At 44.7% G+C, this 20,351-nt stretch overlaps 1 protein-coding gene across 1 annotated transcript; it reads left to right on the forward strand.

Annotated features, from left to right (window-relative positions):
* The first annotated feature begins 381 nt into the window (after positions 1 to 381).
* Positions 382 to 10,219, forward strand: LOC139451684 (tetra-peptide repeat homeobox protein 1-like). The gene is made up of 2 exons (XM_071233003.1): positions 382 to 451; positions 9,357 to 10,219. Exons 1-2 carry the CDS (start codon positions 382 to 384, stop codon positions 10,217 to 10,219), a joined length of 933 nt encoding a protein of 310 aa, XP_071089104.1.
* The last annotated feature ends 10,132 nt before the right edge of the window (positions 10,220 to 20,351 follow it).

A 20,351-nucleotide genomic window follows, 5' to 3' on the forward strand; every position in this document is an offset into this window, starting at 1 on the left:
CGTCAAACTGCGTGAATCAGAGGTTGTCAATGAACCGAGACGTAACACTCTGCCATGTGTAAGGATGTCTAGTGTTGATTGACGCATTACGTCTGTAACTCAACTTGATATCAGCGTCCAGGGTTAAATTCCAATTTCAAATTTGGCTTCATGTTTGATGTGGAGGTTTAGTTCCAAGTGTAGCAGACAGTCTGGATATTGACAGATACCGTCGGGTAATGGGCGGTTTGGACCACTGATTGCTGCTGAGTGGTTGTAAATCTTTGTGTGCTTTATTGACTTCTCTATTGTGGACAATAACAACCTTCGTCAGTTATTCAAACATGTACCAAAATATCGTAAGCAACCTCCTTCCCGTTGGTATCACAAATTCAAATCATTATGGATGCTGTCGAAGAATATGCCAAAAAATGGTCCAAAAGAGAAGAGGAACCTGTGAATGTCTTTCAGAGTGGGTTAAGTCAGTGCGTGATGTTGTCATTGGTAGAATGCACAAACTTAGAAAGAGGAAACGGAATTGGAAGGAACCCATTCTGTCTCAGCCTGCTGTCATCCGAAGTCTGGCTGCCCTACGTGAAAAGTTTGTGGTTGTTCCCACTGACAAGGCCTAAAATAACATAACCATTATATGTAAACACCACTACATTAATTTGATCAAAGAACTTGGTATAAATGACACATCAAATAATGCCATGTATACCGCCAGTATGTTAACTGAGGAGGACATCTGCCCAAACAATGTATTAGTACTATCAACTTTGACTTGACTCTAAAACCTGAAGAGTCCACTTTTGTACACTCCCCTCAAGGCTTTAACTTTCAGCCTCCCAACTGTCAATTATTGACCTGAGTGAGTGAGTGAGTAATGTGTTACGCCGCTTTTAGCAATATTCCAGCAATATCACGGCGGAGGACACCAGAAATGGGCTTCACACATTGTGCCCATGTCGGGAATCGAACCCGGCGTGACGAGCTAACGCTTTAACCACAAGGCTACCCGACCGCTCCGTTCACGGGGGGAGGGGGGGTGGGGGTGGTGGTGGGGGGGGGGGGGTGGGGGGTTTGGGTCGGGAACATATGGTGTGATTTATTGCGTCCGACATCATTTTGTCACTGATGCGTCAAACTTGGAAATGTCTTCCGCATAATTACCATAAAAAGTTTTGAAAGCTTTACTGAGCTTAACAACCTTTGAACAAGAGCAAGGCGTGTGTAATGCCTACACTACATCAACACTCATGTATACACTCATGCATACACATACAAAGAGACAAAGAGACTTTTTTTCTGACAATGATACCTTATATACATATAACATACATACAGAAACACAAAACATAAACGCTAAAATAAGTACACAAAGCAATAGTACTGACACTTCAAGCGATGAGCCATTTGCGTTACAAAGTGAGTGAGTGAGTTGGGTCTAACGTCGCTTTTAACAGTATTCCAGTTATATCACAGCGTGTCAGCTTAATGTGGGAGGAAAGCCCGAAGTGATGCAGGTCTCGGACGTTTACCACTTCGATGAAACCTACGAGCACGGGTATGGTGCTGACAAACCTAGAAACATAATCGGGGCTAACCGAGATTCGAACCAACAATTATAGGTTTCTGGCGCCCCCATGGGCGCAACTCTGCACAGCGAATCGCAGCGCCTCAGACGACTGGGCCCCCAGTGCCCCCCGTTACAAAGTAAAATAAAATAGCATCAAATAACTCGAAGCCGATCATTCATTTTGATTATCATTTTTAGTCGTAATAATTGAATATCCATGTCCTCGTTGGACACAAAACACCAAATTATGTATACATAAAAAGGTAAATATATACGTTATTAAACTCTATTGCTAATCAATGCAAATTAAAAGTTCACATGTCTTTCTTGTCAAATACCCCTGATCGTGGGTTTCAACGAAGCTGTGAGGACAAGCATTACTTTTCCTAAATCATCAATCATCACATGCCGTGAAATAAGTAAGATGCGGTCAGAATCGTGCCAGAATCTTGTATTATTGCATGAAACATATGCTGCAATAAAGACCTGCTCCTAAAGCCACGCATTCACATAAGATATTAAAGTTGCACAAACCCAAATAATAATTCACAACGCAATAGATTGAACGTTTGGCATGAGCCATCAAATAGTGTGTGTAACGTTGGCGTATCTACACATACTTTCTTGATGTTCGACCGCCTCCGTGGTCTAATGGTTGAGCGTCCGCCCAGAGAGCGGAAGGTCCGGGGTTCGATCCCCAGCCGCGTCATACCAAAAGACGTTAAAAAATGGTGCTTGTAGTAATCCTGTCTGGCGCTTGCCAATAAGGGGCTAAAACAAGGACTGGTCGGCTCGGAGTCAGAATACAGTGTCTGAGTGGGGTATTAATGTTAAACTGCGGCATGGTATCTCAGTGAGCTAGCACAATAAATCGGCATCAGTCCGGACTAGTACAAGCAGCCACACACACACATACACGTGCATTTACGTCGCTATATAAGTGTAATAATCTTGGACGCGACGTTAAACCCCATTTCACCTCACCTCTTGATGCCCTAATACCACATCAAAGAAACATCGTTCTAGATTCTGTTTCCTAATCAAAAACACATCTGTTTCGCTACGACGAATTACTTACAGTTCCCTCTTCCTCAAAGCCATATGACATTTAAAGGTGACGTCGGTTGACATTATCCACATCTTCCAACCATAGTATACAATACGCTGACAGATCGGTCAAAACATTATGTACGTTTTGAAAATGAATCTCAGACATTTTTTAAAAGCTTTCCATCTTCTGTATCCGTACAATTTATAAAAAACGGTTGTCCTTCACATCGCTGATAAACACACATAGCATATTTCTGACTCAACAAACATGATCCCAGCTATCTGATATTTTTTTTATCATATCTGGAATATTATCCATCAAAACATTTTTTATACAGACATATGTTTTGGGCCCAATTTGCATTCAACGCAAACAAATGATGACAAACATACACATCTGATTAGAGTGACACTCAATACAGAGCCATCAGCTAGAAACGTCATACGAAGCAGAAAGGCAGTATTGGAACATATGATCTCGATCAATATCAACGTGGTTGCCGATACGAGGTCAATAACAGCTATCAGATTCGCCCCTGCTGGGGTATTATCAAATTTTTGTTTTCACGAAGGTAAATGTCGCCTGAAATTATTCTAGAGTCTAGGGTTCACAAGCAATGCTGGAATCGATAATGACTACAGATATTAGACCCCAGGCCATATTGGTCTGGAAACGGCAATGACATTATCGTTGCATTTGATGGCCGGGTAGACACAGTAACTGAACATCAAACGGTGTTTTATTGAGGGAATTGGGATGAATACGTCTACGATAGGATGGCCTTTAGCTGTTCAATAAGTACAGGTCATCCACCTCACCCGAGGCCAGGCTAGGCCCTGGAACTTTTGTAAAGTTGTTTAAATGGGACCGCCTCCGTGGTCTAGTGGTAGAGCGTCCGCCCGGAGAGCGGAAGGTCCGGGGTTCGATCCCCAGCCGCGTCATACCAAAAGACGTTAAAAGATGGTGCTTGTTGTTACCCTGTCTGGCGCTCGGCATTAAGGGGCAAAAACAAGGATTGGTCGGCTCGGAGTCAGTATACTGTGTCTGAGTGGGGTATTCATGTTAAACTGCGGCATGGTATCTCAGTGAGCTAGCACTATAAATCGGCATCAGTCCGGACTAGTACAAGCAGCCACACAAACACACACACGTACATGCCGGTCGCTATATAAGTGCAATAATCTTGGACGCGACGTTAGACCCCATTTCTCCTTACCTCACCTGATATTAAATGTAGATTGATGGATGAGAAATATCGAGAGTGGAATCTTTTTCTGTGAACGTATACAGGCTGATTATGATGGTCTGGTGAACGTGCAAGAGCTCCTGTTTCATGATGTTGTTAACCTCGGTTCTGCAAGTCCCAATAACCTTTAATCAGTTTTCCACAACGTTTAGCTTTAATATACTTACGCAGTGACCGTCTCCGTGGTCTAGGGCATAAGGAGTCTGTCCGGGCATAAGGAGTCTGTCCAGGCATAAGGAGTCTGTCCGGAAAGCGTAAGGTCGGTGGTCAGATCACTGGCGTTAAAAGATTGTACTTGTTGTTTACTGTCTGGGGAGCTGTATTAAGAGGACAAAAACAAGGACTGGTCGACTCGAGTCTGTATACTGTGTCTGAGTGTCTATGTTAAACTGCATGGAACCTTAGTGGATCAACACTATAAAACCCCTCTCTCTGTCTCTGACTCTCTCTGTGTCTCTGACTCTCTCTGTGTCTCTCTCTCTCTCTCTCTGTCTCTATCTCTGACCAAGTCGTCTAAGGCGCCGCGATTCGCTGTGCACAGTTGCGTCCCCTGGACACGCCAGAAACCTATGGTTGTGGATTTGAATCCCGGTTCACCCCGACTATGTTTCCAGGATTTTCAGCACCATACCCGTGCTCATGGGTTTCACCGAAGTGTTAAACGTCTGAGACCTGCATCACTTTGGGCTTTCCTCCCACATTAAGCTGACACGCCACGATATAACTGGAATACTGTTCAAAGCGGCGTTAAACCGAACTCTCTCTCTCTATCTCTCTCTCTCTCCCTCTCTCTCTCTCTCTCTCTCTGTCCGTATTAGCAAAGGGGTCAATGTACAGTTGTCGGTAGAAAGTGATCACATCAAGTCGATAACTAGCGGAATATACAAGCTTGTTTATACACAGGTAGATATGTTCTACAAGATGCACTCTGTGCCAGGTCAGCACACAGTGGTAGTGGTTGTTGACTCGGTGCCTAGCAGGCCTATCTCTAGCTACTAGGACAAGGGTAAAAACCTCTCACGACAAGCCATTAGCTGATTCCTGTTACATGCGTGATGCGGTTTCATGTCTGTACATTCCTGTAATAGGATATCACGATATAGTGTCAGAATACAGTTGCTATCACGATATCGTGTTAATGCAGCGTGCAAATTAACATGATGCGACCCCTGAACATCCGGGTAAAAAAAGGTCTTCGGCAGCCCGTACTTGTCTTAAGGCGCTACTAACAGGATCGGGTGGTCAGGCTCACTGACTTGGTTGATGCATGTCATCGTATCTCAGTTGTGTGGATCGATGCTCATATGTCACATTCACTGGATTGTCTGGTTCGGATTTGATTATTTACAGATCGCCGTCATATAGAATAGTGCTGAGTGCGGCGTTAAACAACACACAAACAAACAAGCAAACACACAAAGTAAACATGGTTCGGTGTGAAGGAAAGGGTGATACATCCATGTGTAGTCAAGTAGGGGCACTGATGTAGGAGTGAGGAGAATAGATGTTTTAGCTAATCCATGTTAAGCAGGAATGCCAAGGCTAGGCACCACACATCTTTTCCCAATTAAGAATGGAACCCGGGTTTTAGCCGAGACGAGATAACGCTTTAACCGCTAGACTACATCACCACCTATCGTTCTGAACCAGGTGATTGACGGGATTTCCTATATATATTCTTAACCCCCCTGAGTCCATTAATCTTGTCTTCATTTCATTTCAGTACGAACATGATGGGTAAAACAACAAACAAACCAAACATATTTGAGCTGATAATAGTCCATGGATACCTGCGGTATATATACATGTATAATAAAATAATAATAATAATCGCAATCGTGTTGAGGTTTTTTATCATAACAGCTGCGCCACAAAATAGCATTGTATTACATATTTGTAATATGTAACCCATGTATTCCTTTCCTGTTATTTTCTTGGTTTTTCTTCAGGGATTAATGTGCATATTGTATTGACCTAGTTTCAAGGTAAAGGGGCGGTCGGGTAGCCTAGTGGTTAAAGCGTTCGCTAGTCACGCCGACGACCCGGGTTCGATTCCTCACATGGGTACAGTGTGTGAAGCCCATTTCTTGTCGTGATATTGCCCGCCGTGATATTGCTGGAATATTGCTAAAAGCAGCGTAAAACCATTCTCACTCACTCACGTAATAAACGCGTATGCGCACATTGGTGGGCAAACCAGTCTGTGTTGGTAAATATCAAATGTTAATTGGGCTTATTCCGATTCACCAAACGTAGTGAACAGGCGATTACTTAGTCATTATCGGTATTGTGTTAATGTTAAGTATAGTGTTAATAGTTACATCTTTATCTTTGTCTCGTAACATCTCTGTCTTCAAAGGTTCAAGACAATGCATCAAATAGGAAAAGAAAATGTCATCTGAAATTTATTGAGAAAACTGCCAGACTTCCACCAAGATGACATTTTTGTGAGATTTGGGGATAAGAGATATAGGCATGCTGGGGAGAGGGGGGAAGAGAGGGGGAGGAGGGGGGAAGAGAGAGAGAGGGGGGGGAGGAGGGGGGGAGAGGGGGGAGGGAGGGGGGGGGGGGGGGGGGATGCATCAATTGTGCTCCCGAATGTAGATGCATCGGTATTTCTTCACGGATTGGCAAAATCAAAACAAGGCAATTAGACCGTGAAGGTTTTCATAACTTTCGCTAAACCTTTCAGGTATAATCGAGCATGCTCTTGCTACGAAGATTTCAAATCTTGCCTAAAAGTCGTTTATCCTTGAAGATCCGGGTTAGAATTGGTCTTCAGCAACCCATGGAAAAGCTTTGTCCCTTTTATTTACTGAAGTATGATCAAAGGCAGGTAAAAGAGTAAGATTTGGCATTTAGGAAAAAATGGCTTTAGTATCTCGCTCCGCTGTTATTGCTTATTGCTATAATTAACAAAAATGGCGTTTACCATTCCATAAAAGCAACTGACCCACAATACGCCCCCTCCTTCATGAAAGGGAAGAACAATAGTTCTTTCTGTCCCTCGTGTCGATGTAAAAGTTAACTGGCATATGGAAATGCTTGTGTCTACTTCTCAATTGTCCATACAACAAAACTACTCCAAAGTACACATAAACTTACATGCTCTCACGTGTCTGACAAGCATGCCCATATTTAGACCCGCGAAGTTTCGGGGTCGAATAAGTTTTCAGCAACCCATGCTTGCCCTTAAAGGGGACTATGCTTGTAGTAAAAGGCGACTAACGGGATCGGTTGGTCAGGCTCGCTGACTTGGTTGATGCATGTCATTGAATCCCAATTGCGTTGATCGATGTTCATGTTGTCAATCAAGGGTATTGTCTTGTCCAGACTTAATTATTTACAGACCGCCGTCATATAGCTGGACTATTGCGGAGTGGGCGTTTAACAAGAAACAAACGAAACACGCCCATATTTATGACCCGTGACCTATTTCTATGATAAGTGGGTCACAAGGGCCTATTTATCAAAACTACTATAAATGTCATGATAAGAAGGCTACCGATCTATAAATAACTCCATCACGCCGCGCTCGTTCAATCCGTCCGCTATCAAGTGGCAAATTGTAGGTCAGACCGTCCTGAATGCGGAAATAGGTCAGCCTGACACAGTTACAGTGCGGCTTTCGGTGCCAGTCTGCCTCTTCTGTTTATATATTGATGTAGGTTACGATCACGCTGACCGGGATTTACTTACTTTCGGCGAAACAGTTGGTGAGCGTACATCACGAGTGCCGGAATCCTGAGGCGTGCCCCCATTGTGAAAGATGGGGCATATTACGGGGCGTTTTGTAACTAGAGTACACTGACCTAAATCAGCGGAGTAATCATCGCCGGCGGAGGGGAGCCGAGGAACGCTGGTGTTGATTCTGAAATGAGACAAGGATTTTGTAGTCGTGGAATGTAATGATGAACACTGTTTATAACGAAACCCCGTTATTCCGGACGGTTGAGTTGCAATGGTCGGAATACAAATTTCTGAACACTGTATGTAACGAAACCCCGTTATTCCGGACGGTTGAGTTGCAATGGTCGGAATACAAATTTCGGAACACTGTATGTAACGAAACCCCGTTATTCCGGAAGGTTGCGTTGCAATGGTGGGAATACAAATCTCTGAACACTGTATATAACGAAACCCCGTTATTCCGGACGGTTGCGTTGCAATGGTCGGAATACAAATCTCTGAACACTGTATGTAACGAACCCCCGTTTTTCCGGACGGCTGCGTTGCAATGGTCAGAATACAAATCTCTGGATTGAAGAATCATGGGAACGGAGTAATTTAAATGTGTATAAATGTAATTGTTCCATATAGTAATCTGTGGAATGGATCTGCAGAGTAACGTTAGTGCCAATGAGGTTTTTAGGTACAGCTGAGCATGTTCTTTCCACGAAGATTTCAAAGAGCGTCATACGACTCTTGCTCAAAAAGCTGTTACAGGGTTGCAACATTCAAAGTCTCGGTAAGCCTTCAGAAGGTTTTATGAGAGTCATGTGGAGGACATTTGATACACCATGGCAGCAATGATGTGCGATGCAGTTCCCTGTTAAAACGTGTACCATGTATATTCCCGTGTTTGGTCAGGTGAACATTAACATGCCTTTGCATGTGTTTGTGACAGGTGATAGCAATGTGACAGGATACGCTCACCTGATATTATCACTATTTGATAGTGGTTCATAAACGCATGCTTATGATAAAGTCGGAATTGTACTCTTGATTTAGTAGAAATTCCTCATGATTATGGGGAGGGTTTTGTTGCTTTTATCAAGACAGCCCCAAAAGACAAATGTTCCTTCACCAATAGCGGTAATCAGTAGTACCAGTCAAAGTGATTTAAGCCTTGAATTTTAAAGCTATTTTCATTCAAGATTATACATACTCATGTGCTACAAAGTCCAATGCAGAATGGCAAATATCAAATCGAAATTATAATGGTGAACATTGATGTCCCCCCGTTGTTAAACTTTTAAAATGGGTTTAGAATGTAAATAAAGACAAGGCACGTTCAGATCGAAACATGATCAGGTTTACAAAATTGGTTTGTTCTACCTAGACGCATTTAGGTCTAAACACATGTTTAAAGTTTAAACGTGTTTTAATAAAGTGCAATCATTAAGCAATAAGTCAAATATGGATAAGATGTATAATATATGCTGAACTTAGGTGTGTAAGTCAGATTCTCAGGCACTTGTCTACGTAGCACGGGTGGTAGCGTGAAGGAGGACACATCAGGAGGTTGCGGGTTCGTATATCCCACAAAGGTGTATAACCCATGTGTTTATAAACGTGTTGAGGCTGTATGACTAGTGGTACTTCTCTCTTACAGGAAGCTGTCAATGAAGGTACCAGTATGTCTGATTACTACGATAGACGCTTAAGTTTGTTAAGTTACCACAACCCACTCATCCCCAAACTTATCCATTTACACTGCTAGAATAGCTCTTATCCCCATCCCAACCCCCATCCCCACCCATTCCCATCCTCACCCCCAGCCGACCCCATCCTAATCTCCATCCCAACCCCCATCCAAATCCCGATCCTCACCCTCACCCCCATCCTCACCCTCATCCCCATCCTCACCCCCATCCCCTTCCTCACCCTCATCCCCATCCCCGTCCCCTTCCTCACCCCCATCCCCATCCTCACCCTCATCTCCTTCCTCACCCCCATCCCCGCCCCCTTCCTCATCCCCATCCCCATCCCGTTCCTCACCCCATCCCCATCCTCACCCTCATCCCTTCCTCACCCCAATCCCAATCCACATTCCCTTCCTCACCCCATCCCCATCCTCACCCTAATCCCCATCCCCGTCCCCTTCCTCACCCCCATCCCCATCCCCATCCCCATCCCCATCCCCATCCTCACCCACATCCCCTTCCTCACCCCAATCCCAATCCCCATTCCCTTCCTCACCCCAAACCCCATCCTCACCCCCATCCTCACCCTCATCCCCATCCCCGTCCCCTTCCTCACCTCCATCCCCATCCTCACCCCCAAACCCCATCCTCACCCCCATCCCAATCCTCACCCTCATCCCCATCCCCGTCCCCTTCCTCACCCCCATCCGCATCCCCATTCCCATCCTCACCCCCATCCCTATCCCCATCCCCATCCTCACCCCTTCCTCACCCCATCCCCATCCCCATCCTTACCCCAATCCCCATCCTCACCCCATCCCCATCCCCTTCCTCACCCCCATCCCCATCCTCATACCCATCCTCACCCCACCCCCAACCCATCCCCTTCCTCACCCCATCCCCATCCTCACCCCCATCCCCTTCCTCACCCCCATCCACATCCCCATCCCCTTCTTCACCCCATCCCCATCCTAACCCCATCCCCTTCCTCACCCTAATCCTCACCCCCATCCCCTTCCTCATCCCCATCCTCACCCTCATCCCCGTCCCCTTCCTCACCCCATCCACATCCTCATCCACATCCCCGTCCCCTTCTTCACCCCATCCACATCCTCATCCCCATCCTCATCCTCACCCCCATCCCAACCCCATCCCCATCCTCATCCCCATCCTCAACCCCATCCCCTTCCTCACCCCATCCCCATCCCCTTCCTCGCCCTAATCCTCACCCCCATCCCCTTCCTCATCCTCACCCCATCCCCATCCTCATCCCCATCCTCATCCCCATCCCCGTCCCCTTCCTCACCGCATCCCCATCCCCATCCTCATCCCCATCCCCATCCTCATCCCCATCCCCGTCCCCTTCCTCACCCCATCCCCATCCTCATCCCCATCCCCGTCCCCTTCCTCACTCCATCCCCATCCTCACCCTCATCCCCTTCCTCACCCCCATCCCCATCCTCACCCTCATCCCCATCCCCGTCCCCTTCCTCACCTTTCATCCCCATCCTCATCCTCACCCTCATCCCCATCCCCATCTCCGTCCCCTTCCCCATCCCCATCCCCATCACCGTCCCCTTCCTCACCCTCATCCTCATCCTCACCCTCATTCCCATCCCCGTCCCCGTCCCCTTCCTCACCCCTATCCCCACCCCCACAAACTCACAGTATCCCAAATAAACGGTTATAGAAAGCACCCTCTTTTAAATTATCTACAAAGAATGTCAAGGTGGTTACACACATGTTAACACATTTAGCTGTTAAACACAGTCCAAAACATGTTAAGACCTAAACATGTCATGTTGTTTGTGTGTTTGTTAACGCTGCACTCATCAGATCCTTGGTAGAATAGGTCTTCAACAATCCATGCTTGCCGTAAAAGGCGACTATGCTTGTCGAAACAGGCGACTAACGAGATCGGGTGGTCAGGCTCCCTGACTTGGTTAATGTATGGAGTATCCAAATTGCGTGGATCGATGCTCATGATGTCAGTCACTGGATTGTCTGGTCCAAACTCGATTATATACAGACCGCCTTCATATAGCTGGAATATTGCTTAGTGCGGCGTTACACAACAAAAAAAACAAGCAAACATGTGGACTGAAATTTTCAGTGACTATTAGTATACATATTGCCTCATTAAAATCATTAACATATATAACACATGACGACATGCATGTAGTGACTTGTAGAACCGATGCTGTGACATGCAAGGAACGTAGCCATGGTAACCATGTATTATTGTGTAAATATGTAAATCCAAGAATCAATACAGTCTCGTGAAATAAGTTACACAAGCCGTACATCTCATGTCTAACGTATGCCACTGAATGCTTGCTTGCTGAAGAAAGCTGATCACCTATGTCTCTACTGCCTTGATGTGTCCCAAATGTCAGGAATATGTGACGGGAGTATGTAGATGCAGCTAATGATATCGTTGCAATACCGACGTACGTGTATGTAGTTTAGGAATATTTATCTGTTGTCTTCAGTCGTAAATATTAGATGGTTTTGTGGAACGGCGTCAGGTCAGAGTCGGTGGTTGATCATCATCACCAATCATCATCGTCATCATCAATCATCATCATCATCATCATCATCATCATCATCATCATCATCATCACCACCACCAGTCATCATCATCATCAGCAGCAGCATCACCAATCATCACCATCAACATCATCATCATCATCATCATCAAGCATCATCATCAATCATATTCACCAATCACCACCAATTGTCTGTATATTTGAGCCTTTTACTATCATGGTGTTGGAACACTGGAATACAGCAAACTAGTCTTCATTACAAGACCTGCTGTTTACTGCTGATAACGTAGGACCTGAACGACAAGAACGTACGTGGCAAACACTTATCCTTAACGAGCCAATGGACCCAAATAACTAAGAAGCGTAAAAACGTCACACAATGTATCAACTTGCTAGTGAATGGTAGCAAGACTGACTGGGCTTGTTCTATTAATGGGTTCTTGGGGTATTTATATAACAGAAGACGTAACATGCAACATGCAAGATAGTCATCAGACACAACCTGAATCCCAGTGAATGGAGCACAGCCAAACTCCTTCACTTCCACTGATCGCTACGGGATTGATTGATAAGTTCTCAGCCTCACATAGAATGACTTGAACTTAAGATACTAAAATGAAATATTTCCTTCCTCGCTGACAAACTTTTGCCAAAGATGCCGAAGGTATTTTATCCCATTCTCTTAGTTTTTTCAACAGCTACTGTAAGGTCAAAGTTCGAGTCAAAATGGCTCCCGGGTAGAGCCTTCTTCGTGTTAGGAAACATGTCAATCACGGTTTCCAGGTAGAGACTTCTTCGTTTAGGAAACATGTCAATCACGGTTTCTGGGTAGAGCTTTCTTCGTGTGAGGAAACATGTCAATCACGGTTTCCGGGTAGAGCCTTCTTCGTGTTAGGAAACATGTAAATCATAGTTTCTGGGTAGAGCCTTCTTCGTGTGAGAAAACACGTCAATCATAGTTTCTGGGTAGAGCCTTCTTCGTGTGAGGAAACGCGTCAATCACGGATTCCGGGTAGAGTCTTCTTCATGTTAGGAAACATGTCAATAACGGTTTCCGGGTAGAGCCTTTTTCGTGTGAGGGAAAATGTCAATCATAGTTTCTGGGTAGAGCCTTCTTTGTGTGAGGGAACATGTCAATCACGGTTTCCGTGTAGAGCCTTCTTTGTGTTAGGAAACATGTCAATAACGGTTTCCGTGTAGAGCCTTCTTTGTGTTAGGAAACATGTCAATAACGGTTTCCGGGTAGAGCCTTCTTCGTGTTAGGAAACATGTCTATCATGGTTTCTGGGTAGAGCCTTCTTTGTGTTAGGAAACATGTCAATCACAGTTTCCGGGTAGAGCCTTCTTCGTGTGAGGGAACATGTCAATCACGGTTTCCGGGCAGAGCCTTCTTCGTGTGAGGAAACATGTCTATCATGGTTTCCGGGTAGAGCCTTCTTTGTGTTAGGAAACATGTCAATCACGGTTTCCGGGTAGAGCCTTCTTCGTGTGAGGGAAAATGTCAATCATAGTTTCTGGGTAGAGCCTTCTTTGTGTGAGGGAACATGTCAATCACGGTTTCCGGGTAGAGCCTTCTTCGTGTGAGGGAACATGTCAATCACGGTTTCCGAGCAGAGCCTTCTTCGTATGAGGAAACATGTCAATCACGGTTTCCGGGTAGAGCCATTTTCGTGTGAGGAAACATGTCAATCACAATTTCCAGGTAGAGCATTCTTCGTTTAGGAAACATGTCAATCACGGTTTCCGTGTAGAGCCTTCTTCACATGAGGAAACACGTCAATCACGGTTTCCGGGTAGAGCCTTCTTAGTGTTAGGAAACATGTAAATCTCAGTTTCCGTGTAGAGCCTTCTTCGTGTTAGGAAACATGTCAATCACGGTTTCCGGGTAGAGCCTTCTTCGTGTCAGGAAACATGTCAATCACGGTTTCCGGGTAGAGGCTTCTTCGTGTGAGGAAAAATGTCAATCACGGTTGCCGGGTAGAGCCTTCTTCGTGTTAGGAAACAGATGTCAACCGCTAGATTGTCAGGTCCAGACTGGAGTATTTACAGACCGCCGTCACATTGATGAGTGCTGCTTAAAACTATGAACAAACATCATGTCATGTCCTCAACAACAAAAATTCACTATTACATAATTACGTAATTGTGAGGCTCAAAACTTGTCAATCAATCCTCGTAGAAGTGGGATGAGTGAGTATGGTTTTACGCCGCTTTTAGCAATATTCCAGCAGTATCACGGCGGGGGAAACCAGAAATGGGCTTCACACATTGTACCCATGTCTGGAATCGAACCCGGGTCTTCGGGATGACGAGCGAACGCTTTAACCACTAGGCTACCCCACCACCCGAGAAGCTGGATGAAGCCTTGAGAGCTGTACACGGTTGTTTGTTTGTTTGTTGACAGATACACGGCGGGGGTCTGTAAATAACTTAATCTGGATCGGAAAATCCAGTGATTGACATCATGAGCATAGATCTACCCAATTGGGATACGATGACATGCATCAACCAGGACAGTGAGTCTGATCACTTCTAGGCCTCTCCTATGGACCAATCAGATTCCACCTCTCGTATCACTTGCGTTTGCTTCACACAAAATGGTGGCGCCCTGTCAGGACAATCTGCTCGATCTATATTGTGATAAAACGGGTCCTACATCGCGAAATGCATCAAATCACGTGAGCACCTTCATTAAAAACATGAAAAGATTTTGAAAATATCGGCTGACAACGAGTTGGCAGTGCACATGCTTTGCAAATCCTGCAATCGACCGAAATCTGCACGACAGTTTACAAACCGGATTTCGATTTCGGTGCGCGATTTTGATTGGACTATGCAATGACTCGTTAGTCCAGCCAAAATGTAACTCCATAATACCAGCCTACATGTAGTTCGGAAAGGGTGGAAACTGGACTTTTAAAGTCAGTTAACTCTCTTGCCTCGGGAAGATGCTTACGACAGGCATGGGCTGTTGCAGGCCAATTCTAACCCGGATCTTCACTGTGGAGTTGTACGCTGATACTGTGACGTAAATACATAAACGTACAGCGGGACCTCTTGGAGCTGAGTTGAGGTGAAATGGGGTTTAACGTCGGGTCTAAAATGATTGCACTTATTGCGATAGTAAATCCCCTACATGTGCTAAGATAAAACTGGAAAATTAAAACGGATGATGGATCTAGTAACCAAATAAACAATATACATCTTAACTACAAACATTTTAGAATTTGTTCTTTAGTTATTTTTTTATCTTTTATTTATTTCCTCGATTTCCAGTAAATTGGCATCACTGGATCACTATGCTATCAAAGCTTGTCTTGCCAACAACTAGCTAACATTGTATCCTATTATTTGTTGTAACGGATTTTGTTTTTTTACGTTACATTCGATATAATACTACAGAGAGGAAGATCGGTACTTGTTGTCGCCCTGCCTGGGGCTCGGCATTAAGATGATAAAACAAGGACTGGTCGGCTCGCAGTCAGTACACTGTGTCAGAGTGGGGTATTCATGTTAAACTGCGGCATGGTATCTCAGTGGGCTAGCACTATAAAATCGGCATTAGTCGGGACACACACACACACACACACACACACACACACACACACACGCACATACGTACAAACGCACGCGAGCACACACATATATTATTATCATGTACATACATTTAGAGATATTTTCTCAATATAATTTTGGAAAGGAACACTTATAAAACCGGCTACTCCGAAAGTAGAGGGACGAACCTGCGTTGCTTATTGTTTTAGCATGAAAGAAGTTTAAGGTCTGCATAAAATTCAAGATAGTTACTTCCCTTTACATGGCTATTACTGTTATGTAAGCAGGAAGAGTGTCACATTTCCTCTCACGTGACAGTCCGACATGACCTACGTCTGAGCATGTGCCGCGACATGTGTTTTTCTCTAATCTCTAATACATAGTGTGTTTGTTTCCAACAAGCTGCCACGTGGTCTGGTTAGAATCATAAGTTGTTGCGTTGATGTTTGCGTTGTTGCTGATATTGTTGCGGCTCTAGGATATATTTGAAAGAAAGAATCAAGATAGGTAGCAATATCTGAATAATTGCTTCCAAAATTATTTCCTTCCAAAAAATTACATTTGATATGAAAGCTGTGACTATTGACGTGATTGTATCGGAATAGCTGGTATAGGCCGCTATCGAAGCATTAGCGGTCGGTGTTCTGTTATCTCGTCAAGTGAGGTGAGGTGAAATTGGGTTTAACGTCGCTTTAACGATTATTGCACATACATAGCGACGTGCATGCACGTGTGTGTTTGGCTGCTTGTACTAGTCCGGACTGATACCGATTTATAGTGCTAGCCCACTTAGATACCATGCCGCAGTTTAACACGAATACCCCACTCAGACACAGTATACTGACTCCGAGCCGACCAATCCTTGTTTTAGCCCTTTAATGCTAATCTTTTAACGTCTTTTGGTATGACGCAGCCGGGGATCGAACCCCGGACCTTCCGCTCTCCGGGCGGACGCTCTACCACTAGACCACGGAGGCGGTCATCTCGTCAAGTAAGTACACTGTCAGCCACGTTATGATATATATAAACCTTCACGTACCGTGAATGAAAATAATATGTTATATTTCTATATATAATGTATGTTATATATATCTATCATTCATGTCTATAGTTATATTTATTACCATATGTAGATAGTCTGTACCCTTTCTACAAGGGTGTTCTGTACAAAACAAATCGTGATTCTTAATTGATTCTTGATTCGTCAAGCACAAACCAAGACGGATTGCGACAGTGCCGGGACGACTGTGCTCCATTTGTCCGTATTGACCTATTTTTAGATAAATGTTCTCAAATGAGATAAGTGTCCTCAGTTATTTACAGAGTATTGTTGATTGCGGCGTAGAACAAACAGTCATTGGAACACACATGCCAGGCCTGGGGTGAATCGGTCTGAAAACAGATAAAAAATATAGATTGGTAGGTGTTGAGAAACGAACCCATTGTCCTCCCACGATATGCCATCGCGCTCCTCTCCTCGCATCTTCCGCTTCTAATTTGCGGACCAGCCCGACCTTCATTTGTCGGAGGGTCTCTATTGCTCCCTCCTTACCCCCCCCCCCCCACACACACACACCCACACACACACACCCACACACCCACACACACACTGACATCCCCACTCCCCATACCCTGGTTTTAGCATAGACTACCGTTTAGTCTCTGAAATAAATAATTTTGATAGAAACAAATAGCTCCATTTAAATTCAAAAGGAGCCCCAGTGAGATATGAACCTAAAGCTTCGGAAAATCTAGACTTGCTTTGATTACTTGCATTACAGTAAGGCCTAGGCGAAGGGGAAAATATTCCGCTTGTTATCGAGTTGATGTGATAACTTTCAACCGACAACTGTACGCCGAGCCCTCTGCTTATACGAATATGCAAATAATCATTTGTAACGTCACACTAACGCGTTATTACTGCTCCCTGCCTCCCTTCCAACGCCCCACACACGCAACACATGAAGAGCAACCGTTTCACCGAGCTATCATACAATTAGTACACTGTCAACACACACCCCCCCCCCCCCCCCCCCTCACACACACACCCCCCACCCCCCAACCCCCGTCATCACCATGCACTAGCTGGCTGAGATACTACAGAGAGTAGGACTTGTGATTTTATCTGATGTCATAACGAACACGTTCTTAGAAATGTTATCAGGTAGTCGAAATAATACCCTCTGGGAGATACCTGTAACAACAACCACAAGCCATACCTCAGGGACATTGCTGAGATCGGATCTAAAACTGGCCTATCTCTGTTTGAGAGAACATCAAACGGAGTCACACATAGCAATTACACAGAGGAAGGAAATATTTCGTAACCACCTGTCCTATTTTTATAGTATACAAAACATATGAACATGATTTCACGCAAAACAGAGAAACACTACAATATTTTAAAAAAAAAAAAACATTTTGAGGAGTAGCGAACGGATGAAAGATTTGTCGTGACATCAATTTTCCAGGCTATTTCAGAATTATGTTATTTGTATCTTCTGTCGTGATAAGGTTGGAATATTACTTCAAGCGGTTTAACGCCTCATTTGCAATTGTAAAACGCGTGACCTCACTGGGTACACATATCTACTCACCGCTAAAAGAAACGCGAATATCACACATATTGGCTAATATATAAAGAATTACTTATATATGATAGATATTGGATTGGTTCGATGCACAAATGAACATACTGGTATGTTGTGTGAACCGACGCTCATGTACGCATTACATGTGACGTCACAGATCCATGACTCGAGAAGCACCATGTGTCTCGTGCAGGATGAGCGTTTAAAGTTTTGAAACCACGTACAGCATATCGTTAAAAGAATAAAGACACGTTGTCGTAATACTTGACTGATTGTTGGTTTTGTCATTAAGTGGAACATATTGGAAACATCTCTTCTTAACGTACATACTTCTCTATAAGTTTCTATGGTTCGCGTTTCTTTTGGCTGTCAGTATAGTTTCCATGTACTGCTTGTCGCAAGAGGCGATTCAAATTAAAGCTCTGAAAATAAATAACTCCATTAATATTGAAAAGGAGCCCCAGTGAAAAGGGAGATCAAAAACCTGAGGAAAATCTAGACTTGCTTCATATAAGGTTTTCGCATTACAGATAGGGCTGATTGGAAGTGAAATAATGTGGTTCAGGGACGGAGAGACACACTAGATGCGACAAAATGGATCGGGAGATCAAGGTCGATGCTCATAATACCAACCACTGGTTTGTATATTCGCTTATTGACAGGCCGCCGCGACCTGTCTGCAATATTGCTGACGGTTGCAAAACAACAAACCAACCCATTTTGGAATGAGACAAGAGCGTGACAGCATTCCAACAAAATCAGAACTCCCACTACGCTCACAGCAGTCTACACAATCAGCATTTTTGAAAACCGCAAATCCTTTGAAGGCGTGACATGAAAACCTCAGTGATCGCTTGACTGCCATTCGCATGACCCTATGGGTTACCTGCGTTTACCGACTGGGATACAACTAGCAGCAGGACCACCCCCCCACCCCCCCCCCCCCCCCTCCTCCCTTCCCGACGTCTAGACACGCTCACACACCATATATCGCGTGAGGGGGACAAGGGCTGTGCCCCTAGGGCGAGGCACGGTTTGAAAGTTGACAGAACCCTGACTCAAAGTCTGATATCTGCATCTGCATCACAGCAGATGGATCCTGAACATATACTTAGAATTAAACATTATATCACGTTTTAGCTATTAAAACGGGCTGGTTGACGTGTTCTTTTTGTACAGGGTGAGTGAGTATGGTTTTACGCCGCTTTTAGCAATATTCCAGCAATATCACGGTGGGAGACACCAGAAATGGGCTTCACACATTGTACCCATGTCTGGATTCGAACCCGGGTCTTCGTCGTGACCAGCGAACGCTTTAACCACTAGGCTACCCGATCGCCCCTTGTACAGGGTAAACATGTGAAGCTGAATGTTGTCACGAAATGAAAGGTGAATACGAAGAATCAAACATATCTAGTTACTAGTATCTGAACTGGGTGGGGTGAGATGAAATGGGTTTTAACGTCGCGTCCAAGATTTTTGCACTTATATAGCGACGTGCATGCACGTGTTTGTGTGTGTGTGTGCGTGTGTGTGCGTGTGTGTGTGTGTGTGTGGCTGCTTGTACTAGGCCGGACTGATGCCGATTTATAGTGCTAGCACACTGAGACACCATGCGGCAGTTTAAACATGAATACCCCACTCAGACATAGTACACTGACTCCGAGCCGACGAGTCCTTTTTTACCCCCTCAATGCCAAGCGCCAGACAGGGTAACAACAAGTACCATGGGGATCGAACCCCGGACCTTCCGCTCTGCGGGCGGACGCCCTACCATTAGACCACGGAGGCGGTCAGTATCTGAACTGAAATAAGGTCCTGTAACCATCTACTCCAGGCAAAGAAGCCCACTTCCCACCCTTGCCGAACTGGGCTGGAATTCTTGAGTAACTGTTACATTTTGGCTGTACTAACGAGTCTATGCATAGTACAATCAAAATCACGTAAAGAACTAGACATCAACACGGATTTCAACGTGCAGATTTCTGTCGACTGCAGGATTTGCAAAACATGTGTACTGTCAACTTGGCGTCAACAGATATTTGTCTGATCATTTCATGTTTTCAATTAAGGTGCTCAGGTGATATGATGCACTTCGGGATGTAAGACCCATTTTATAACAATATTGATCTTGATTATCCATCAGATCGTCTTGACTGGGCGCCGCCATTTTGTTTGAAGAAAAAGCAAGTGAAATGAGAGGTGGAATCTGATTGGTCAATGGGAGGGGTATGGAAGGGACATAACTCTTCTTAGCCACTGCACTGCGCTACAATTGGGCCACGAAATTCCAGGCAAGCTCGGCAAGGGTGGAAACTGGACTTCTATAGTCAGTTAACTCCCTTGCCTTGGGCAGATGGAAATCCACACCCGAACAATGGTCTAGAGGGTAGAGCGTCTGCGCTGAGAGCAGAAGGTCGGTGGTTCGATTTTCT

This window comes from Haliotis cracherodii, unplaced genomic scaffold, assembly GCF_022045235.1.
Source record: "Haliotis cracherodii isolate W230 unplaced genomic scaffold, xgHalCrac1.p SCAF_9, whole genome shotgun sequence".
NCBI lineage: Eukaryota > Metazoa > Mollusca > Gastropoda > Lepetellida > Haliotidae > Haliotis > Haliotis cracherodii.

Coding starts and splice junctions, on each gene's coding strand:
- LOC139451684 (XM_071233003.1), top strand. CDS start 382: ATGGATGCTGTCGAAGAATATGCCAAAAAATGGTCCAAAAGAGAAGAG. Junction 452..9,356: donor ACCTGTGAATGTCTTTCAGA/GTGGGTTAAGTC, acceptor CCTCACCCCCAG/CCGACCCCATCCTAATCTCC.